This window comes from Scyliorhinus torazame, chromosome 15, assembly GCF_047496885.1.
Source record: "Scyliorhinus torazame isolate Kashiwa2021f chromosome 15, sScyTor2.1, whole genome shotgun sequence".
Classification (NCBI taxonomy): domain Eukaryota; kingdom Metazoa; phylum Chordata; class Chondrichthyes; order Carcharhiniformes; family Scyliorhinidae; genus Scyliorhinus; species Scyliorhinus torazame.
In genome coordinates, this window is record NC_092721.1 from 58,288,653 (window position 1) to 58,298,013 (window position 9,361).

Here is a 9,361-nt window from a genome sequence, read left to right on the forward strand (position 1 = left end):
AAAGTCACTGTTGTAGTTATTTTTATTTATATTTTTATTCAAGTTTTTGATATTTTAATATTTTAAACACATTAACTTAACCAACAAAAAACATTTTAATATTTTAAACACATTAACTTAACCAACAAAAAACACAAACCCAACCTCTCCGCCACCCCCCCCCAGTAACCTCAACCAAGCACCCCACTATGCCCCACCCCCTCCCCCTTAACAGCTGATGGTAACCAGCTCCTTGAAATGTAGTACAAACAAATCCCATCTCTTGTGGATTAACCAACAAAAAACACAAACCCCAACCTCTCCGCCGCGCCCCCCCAGTAACCTCAACCAAGCACCCCACTATGCCCCACCCCCTCCCCCTTAACAGCTGATTAAGCTCCTTGAAATATAGTACAAACAAATCCCATCTCTTGTGGAAGTCCCCCCCCCCAAAGCAAATTTCATCTTTTCCAGATACAAAAACTCCATCAGATGCCCCAGCCACACCGAGGCACAGGGTGGAGCAACTGGCCTCCACGCCAACAAGACCCACCTGCGAGAGTTCAGCGGGCGAAGGCTACCAGAGATGTGCAGGTTAGGTAAATTGGCCTTGATAAATTGCCCTTATTGACCAAAAGGTTAGAGGGGTTATTGGGTTACGGGGATAGGGTGGAAGTGAGGGCTTAAGTGGGTCGGTGCAGGCTCGATGGGCCGAATGGCCTCCTTCTGCACTGCATGTTCTATGTTCTAACACATCTGCCCCAGCTCCAGTCTGCAGCTCCGCCAAGCCAAATATGTCCCCCAGGGAACTGGGCTCCGAATTCACACGCAAGGCCGCCGACATGGTGCTGAAGAACGGCCTCCAAACATTTTTCAATTGAGGGCAGGACCAGATATATGTGCATGATTGGCCGGGCCTCTCACAAGTATCCTCCATGCCTTCAAACAACCTGCTGTACCTCGACTTGTTACTGTTGTAATTAGAGAGATATGTCAATTTGTACACAGCCAGTGTTCAGATACAACAGTAAAGACAAACAACTAGATATTTTGTTGACTTCCGGTGGAACGGATTTATTACACCAGACATCAGGTGAAACACACACACACACACACACACACACACACACACACACACACACACACACACATAAAGACTGAGTCGAGAGGTTAGTGTTATCACTGATCTACTGACATTAAAAAGATGGCTTGTTAGTTTACAAATGTAAATGCTTATTGAAGGTCGTAAAATGTTTTAACCTCTGCATGATAAGTATTAAATTTGGCACTTTTGTCATGAATAATACTGGTTTTCATGACAACGTAAACTGATACCCCCTCCACAGCTTTCAGATTCTTTTTTGTTATTTGGGAACTTATTGGCAAAATCAGCAGTTAAAAGATAAGATTTGTTATTTAGATTAGAAAACAATTACTTTTGTAAGTCTATTGAGGTGTATCAAGCATGATCCGAATAAATGGCGGAACTGCCTGGAGGGGCTGAATGGCTTGGCCCTAATCCAGTAATGTGTGTAATGAAAATTACAAATTAGTTATCAAATTCTAAAATGCTCCCAATCTTTCTGCTGGCAAATGATTTTAATGAGGCATTTAATTGAGATGAAGCAGTAGCTCTCTATTTGAACATACATGTTGCATTGTGACTCAGCAACCATCACCTTTATGCTTAATGGAAGACTTTAAAAAATCTGAGTTTGACATTCAAAATATCCATACCAGCTAAACATTAAAACCTAAACCGAATTGGTTTTCTTTCAATACAACTACAATTCAGAAATTAAGTGCTACCTTTTGGAAAATTACCAACTGGAATGGACCCCATATCTCTCAGATTCTCATACGTTTTGTAAAATATAACTTTAAGGCATTATAACTAATTCAACTAAGTAAAAACATGGTCAATAGATTCTTCATCACAAGTTACAGAGTGTGTACATAGCTCAAATATTTTTAAAAGTTTGTTTTTGCAGTGAAACTACATTTTGGAGCAGGTTTGCATGCAATCAATCCACACAGCTGTGCTTGCAGAACAACTGTCCCAACAAAGTCTGTCAGCGGGAATCAATCCAAAAATCACCAACAGGTGTAAAGGGCAGCAGCAAACCTGACTGTCCCAATGGCCCCCAACTAGGGCAATATTCAGAGAAACTAAGTTTGAAATCACACTGCTAAATACACACCATAATGCACTGTGGCCTCAGCTCAGTGAATATTAGTAACTGAAATATTTGTACTTGCAAATAAAGACCGAGCATTAAACTGCTTTTCAAATGTAAGAAATGTAATGAAAGAAATTCTTACAAGTAATGAAAATTCCACATAGGCAACTTACAATACATAAAATACAGAGGCAACAAAGAGCAGCACGGTGGCACAGTGGTTAGGGACCAGGGACCCGGGCTCAATTCCAGCCTTGGGTGACTGTGTGGTTGCACTTTCTCCCCGTGTCTGTGTGGGTTTCCTCTGGGTGCTCCGGTTTCCTCCCACAGTCCAAACATGTGCAGGTGGATTGGCCATGCTAAATTGCCCTTTCATGCCCAAAGATGTGCAGATTGGGTGGGGTTATGGGGTTACGGGAATAGGGCAGGGGTGTTTCGGGAAGGGGCAGACTTGATGGGCCCAGTGGCCTCCTTCTGCACTGTCGGAATTCTATGTACTAGTGGGCTCCAGCTTTTGCCACTGTTCATATCTTCATGACTTATTACACCACAGTTGTTTGATTGCATTCAATATATCATTGCTAACTGTTCACTAGAACACGATCAGATTGTTTGCAAATCAATCCTGATGCACAATGTAATTCCCAAAGCATGTTCTAAAATATCAATACACAGTGATGATATTTCCTTTCCAATCGATTTGCAAAATTGCAAAATAAATGCCTAAATCCAACAAGTAAAAGCAGAAATTAATGTTCCTGATAAGTGGAGAGCCGATGGTTTTAAATAGTCTACTTACTGTATGGTATTTCAGGAGATCAGTCTGTCGCTACCCCACTTTATAAAACACATTTGGCACAAATATGCATGGGTTCTTATTAGTACTGGGGCTACAAGGGCAACATTAGAAAAAAAATCAGCTTTCCCAAAATTACGAAAGCAAAGTCATGTTTATTTTTGCCTGGTTTAATGTTTGAACACAGGTGTTTAACTAAACCAATACATAAACTAAACTAAACAGTCTTATACCAGTAGTCACCAGCTGTGCACTGCCCCCTTTTACAATTTATCATTTTATTATTTGTGATCATTTTATTATTCAACATGGAAAACAGCTCAATAAATTGCAAATTTTGTGAAAATCTGTCACTTTTGTATCGGGAGCTGGTGGATTACAGAATGCTAAAAATATGAAATGCATGAAAAATGACCAGGTGATGATACTGATAGTTGGATTAAAATCTTAAAATTACACTTGAATGTGCCTTTGCCCTCCCCCCAGTTTTTCAGTTAACCCCTTTCCCCACTCTCCTTCACGACATTTTATGTTCCACCCCACACAATAACCACACTTTATGTATGTGGGAAGCATTGCAGAAAGAAGCTACGAAAATTAAGGTCCCACTTCTGGAGTTTAACTTGTGTACCAAGAGAATTTATCATGATGAGTTGCAAAACATGGCTAAATTCAAGTTTGAATTGCACAACAATAAAAACAGAAAAATCAACTGAACAAAAAGGTATCAGCAATTCACTCCTTTCTTAGATAAAATATATTAGATATTTAGTTAACATGGACAAATAAGGGAAAAAATAACATTGTCACAGCACACCCAAACAGATTCGTGTATGTGAATATTTGCATGTCCCAATTATACCAGTTGTGATAGAGGTAGGAAGGGAAATCTGACGATCGTTTACACATCTTCTATCACAACAGCAGCACACTTACTTTGGTTGTTAACTGCAAACGTTATCAAATCTACAGTTAAAAAATAAGCTGGCATAATCGCCTCTGCATATGATGCAATAGATATAGTACCTCCAGTGCTAATTTACTTTCTATTCAAGCTAGAAAGACGAACAAAATGGTTTGGTGTAAAGAAAGAACTGCAATTATGATTTGAGTATTGCAGTGCATTTATTGTCTCAATTCACGGGCTGGGTACGATATCTCATCTCGAACCTTGCCCTCAGGAAGTTTTCACCGTATATTTGAACTTCGTACAAATCTGTTCATTGCATTCCATTGTAAGTGCACTGCCCATTTCGTAAACACCTTGCAAAACGTGGAACTCAAGGCACGTGTCGTACTCCAATTGAGACTTTTCCTAGCCCTAATTTCCAAGTATTTTCAAAAATACTTCAGGTGAAGATTTATTCCCAAGGAAAATCAAGTTCCTGCCAAATAAAAATTTCATTTCAAGGCATACTTGGTTTTGACAGTTACAAATATGCGGGCACTGGTTTACTCTGGAGACAACGGAAACGGTGGTTTGCTAAAAGAAAATCCAGTGATATCCAAGAGAACAGTTTCCCGGAGTATGTTTCAATTCAGAATTTGCAGTCAATCTGATTTTAAAAACCGCTGCCTTTTTGTAAAGGGGAAAAAGTGGTCACCATGGCACCGGGTTAGGTTACCTGCCTTCCCCCACCCACCTCAACCCTCAACAACAGAACCTCATAAACCACAACTAACAAACCAGAAAATCAAACCACACCGACACTTTAAAAAAAGAGCCCAATGCAAAAATCTTTTTAAAACTCTCAAATTGTCCCTCTTCATCCATGCAATAAAAAGTTATCAGATTAAAGCCCGGCTGACAGAAATTGCAGTGCGGATTTCAGTTCATTGAACATAGGCCAAACTCGAACCCAAAAAAAGAGAAGAAAAGTTGGATGTGTTTTCCGGGGGGGGCAGGGGGGACAGAGCCGCTGTCACCTCCCCTCGGCGAGGAAGCGGAAAGTTTTGTGCCCGGAGAAAGTCAACGAAACCATATATTTAAACCACACACACCCGGATCTGCCGAGGGTCCCTTACCCGGCAACAGGAGCAGCATCCAGAGCAGTAACGGTGCCCGAGGCTCGGTCCCCGCCATCTTTGAGTTAGTCCAGGTCAGCCACAGCCTGGCGAGTGGAGAGAGCGCAAGCAAGTGAGTGTGTGAGGAGAGAGAGAGAGAGACTGGCACGGCCGGGATAGATAGACAGAGCGAGAGAGAGAGAGACAGCGCCCCGGCTCCGGGACTCCCAGTCTGCAGCGCAGCGCCCAGGGAGGAGGCGCCAACCACAACAGCAAAACAAATGCACACACCCACCCGGCCGGCCTGGGCCGCACCCCTGAGCCACACTCACCCCCCGCCCCCCCCCCCCCCCCCCCGCCCCCCCCCGCCTTGGTCAGCTCCAGTGGCAATTTTTTCCCCCCTCCTTCGCATCTAATGTGGGTTTTATTTTTGTGTGTCTGTGTGTGAGAGAGATCGCAAAGTTGCCACCAAAAACCCCAGGCTTATCCTCTCGGCATTGCTCCAGCCGGCCACGCTTCCCGCGCCCATCGCGGCCGGCGGCTGTCCGTCTAACAGCTGAGGGTGAGACAGAAGAACCGACCTCAGGAAAAATAATTGTGTTCCATTCCCCCCCCCCTCCAAAAAAAAGGAGGGTTTGGGTTTTTTTTGTGGGGGGGGGGGGGGGGGAGACGTGATCTTTCTTTGAGCCATCACAGGAGATTTCAGTTTCTGCACAGCGCGCTTCACGTCCTGGTTTATGTATTTCAAATGTTCTCATCACGCGAGCAGCGTCTGAAGAAATGTTCCTCACTGCGAGCGCCGCGGGGTTGAAATCATCCTCCGGTCCTGGATGGGGTGAACTTCAGGCATTTATCAAATGCAAATACACTCGCTTCCTAAACACGAAATACAGAGAGAGAGACAGCCGAAATCAGACGCATTCTTTTGTACTCAGGATTAAAGCGTAATAACGGCTGCATAAGACTCAAATTTGTAATGAAATGCTAATGTTTTTCATTAGATTTTAAGCTTTTAAGCACCGGAATAGTTTCAGCTCCTCTGAATATGAATCATCCAGCTTTTGCATAGTCCGCTATTTCCATAATTGGTCTACATTTTGTACATCCACATAAAATATATGGAAATATCTTAGATTTCATATCGTCTTTTAGCAAAATTGAAATGCTTAATTTCGGTATTTGCGCATCAACCTGAGTTACTGCAGACCTGTCTGCATTGAAATTGCTAGTCATTGCATTACAAGCATTTCTATGTAATATATTTGTTATTGCAACACTAGTTTTCAAGCAATGGTCAAAGGCAGTGAATTCAATAATAAAAACAGAAAATGCTAGATAAACTCAGCATATGTGGAGAGAAAGAAAGAGTTAACGTTTCAAGTCCGTCAAGCTCTTCTTCAGAGCTGAATTAAGTGTGACATTTCACTGTACCAAATGTTGCAATGTTATGTGCACTGTGCATGTAGGAGTTACTTTGGTCTACAGTTGTGAAGTCCTTTCTCCTGGTTCAACAAGGTTATTAAATACATTAAAGTAAAAACCAACACTTATGAAAATGTTAGATTACTGTTAAGCAAAGCAAATGTGACCACAGAGAATCAACATTGTAATTACATTTAAAATGTAATAAAAATTTGATATAATTTCTGACAAAAATGGACTCATTGTGAAAGGTACAGTAGTTATTGGTTAAAATTGTATGCTTTGTAAGAAACTCACAACACCAAGAGCAAAATAAAAATAAGTTGGGAAAGCCCTGCAAGGTTCATGAGTGCTTGAAAAAGAAAAGCAGATTTAACTATTTGTGCAAATCTCTGCAATTCACCCTCTGAAACTTGTCTCTTGCTCAATTATTTACTGATGCGGATCTTTTCAGCATTTTCTGTTTATAAAATATATTGGCTATCTTTTAATCTCTTCTAATTTATTTTTCAGTATGTGCCACAATACCAGCAAACACATGTTGCTTGCCCATCAACCAGCCCAGATAGGGGTGTCAGATTTCCTTCTCTAAATTACTGAACCAATAGGGTTTTTACAATATGTGGTAATCTTCTTCAGACCTCTCTTTTCTGGTGCTGACCTACAAATGATCTGATTTATTGAATTCAGCCTCTCCACTGGTCCTGGTGAAATTTAAACCTGTGGCAGCTGGGTTTCTCATCTAGTGCCATGATCTCAGCAATATTTGGATGCTAATATATGTTCTTTCACCTCTATAAAGTTAATTTCATAATTAAGTGGGCTAAGTTTCCATTATTACATTGTACTCTCATTTTCTGAATGACATTCTTCAGAGAATTTAACTCCTGGTAATGGTTTCTGTGTCTTGGGCACTTGACCAATGTGAAGGCCTAAGCAGTGGGTATTTGCGAGCTAATCAAATAAGGCACCATATATGATCTTGAATCTGGCCTTAACCAACATCTATGGAGTTAACGTTCCAGCACAGTCCATTTGATAGCAATCATCAGCAGTAATACTCCCTATTCCACGCTTAACACCTTGATAGTCATCTCCACCATAGTCACCTAACTTGGCAGTCTGCAAATCATACCTGAAATCATTTTGTCTGTATGGGCCCAATTTTAACCCACTCAAAACCCACCAGTTGCAAAATCAGGCCCGTTAATGACTTTGTTGCATGTCACCTTTAAAATATGGGCAGAGATACAGCCTGTTTTGAGATTGAGGTTTGTGGACTTTTTTTCCAGTGCAACTGGTGTTAATGTATTTTTCCACTTGCAACTTAGCCTCTCAATCTCTTGAACAATTCTGATGTGCTTGTAGTTGAGTGAGCAGGAAAAATATGATTTCTTAGACAAGTATTTAGCAAGAAAACATTGCCCAGGAAAATTTCACCCTGTCTGAAGTGAAGTAAGAGTGTCACAAAACTGCTGTTGGAAGCCACTTTGTGCTCTTCAAGCTGAGGAGCAGCACTTGATCAGGAATGGAACATTTACCACTTTGTGAGTAGTACAGAGTAGTCCTACAGGCGGGTTTGTCTTTTCATTACAAGCTGTCCTTTTGACCATTCTGAATGAGGCTGGCACCTCATTTAACTATTTACTGTGGACAGTTCTGACCTGGGGATTCACACCTCATTAGGATCAGGATGAAACCACAAAAATTAATTTTAGCTAGGTGCCTTAAACTATCTTTGAAGGGACCTTTATCTCAATCAGTTAAATTTAGCACTTTACTACAGTCGTAGTCCAGTGGCATAACCTAATCATGCATTAAATAATGATATTGTATGCTTGTGACTTTTCACAGAATTAGTTCCTGATTTCAAATGGGTATTCCAAGTTGAAGAGAAAGGGTAGATACAGAAGATTTTTGCATCCTTTGAATTTTTAACTGAATGTCAAAGGCCGTGCAAAATTTCAACTTATAAATAAAAATGTGACAACTAATACAGGGGAAAAAATACTAACCAATATCGAATGCTTAAATCAAATGTTCAGGTACCTGCTGCAATTTTCAGTAATTATAACTAAGAGTGAAAATAATTGAAGACAAACAAAATATGGACTACAGGTGGCAGGGATGTGCTGAGCAGTCGCAGGAAAGGTGGCTCTCCTCCTGGAAAATTTTGAATTTCGGAATCATAGAATCACTATAATGCAGAAGGAGGCCCAGTGAGTCTGCACCGACCCTCTGAAAGAGCACCCTACCGAGGCCCCCACCCTATCCCCATAACCCAGTAATCCCATCTAACAGTTTTGGACACTAGGGCAATTTAGCATGGCCAATCCACCTAAGTTGCACATCTTTAGACTGTGGGAGGAAACCAGAGCATCCGGAGGAAACCCACGCAGACACGGGGAGAATATGCAGACTCCGCACAGACAGTGACCCAAGACAGGAATCGAACCTGGGAGCCTGGAGCTGTGAAGCAACAGTGCTAACCACTGTGCTACCGTGCCGTCCCAAAATCAGCCACTCAACCAGCTAAACCTCCCCGCCCCCACCTTCCTCCGAAACCATCACAGACACAGAGAAATGCCCGAAAATCAATCAAGGCGCCGAAAGGACAGTAAGAGCCAGGAGAGAAAGGTCAAGACGAGTGAGGCAGAACAGGACATGGCTGATCAAGCCTGTCGCCGACACAAACGCTGGCCTACCCGCCAGTAGGCTAATGGATGGAACTCCTAACTCAGGAGCTCCTTAAACATAGAGACGCCATAAAAAAGGAGATTATGGCGATGGTGAAGTCAGCGGTCACAGATGCCTAGGTCCCCTTCAAAGATGCAATGGAGACGACTGAGTGAAGACTGGAGGTGCAGGAGGCGACGGTATGGGAGATCGAGAAGGTGGCTACTGACCAAGGCGACTTCATTGGAAGCCGAGGTGACAGGGTTGGTGGCGACCCAGAGAGCACTCAAGGAGAAGGTGGAGG

At 42.1% G+C, this 9,361-nt stretch overlaps 1 protein-coding gene across 3 annotated transcripts in view; it reads right to left on the reverse strand.

Annotated features, from left to right (window-relative positions):
* LOC140391605 (nectin-3-like) overlaps positions 1 to 5,206 on the reverse strand; it is a 423,814-nt gene extending 418,608 nt beyond the window's left edge. The window contains exon 1 of one of the 3 annotated variants that reach the window (XM_072476263.1): positions 4,957 to 5,206. In XM_072476263.1, coding sequence (XP_072332364.1) covers positions 4,957 to 5,038 — 82 coding nt within the window. In that variant the 5' untranslated portion in view covers positions 5,039 to 5,206. The remainder of the gene's footprint in view (positions 1 to 4,956) is intronic. The other 2 variants (XM_072476264.1, XM_072476265.1) reach the window with 2 other exon arrangements.
* Positions 5,207 to 9,361: the final 4,155 nt, after the last annotated feature.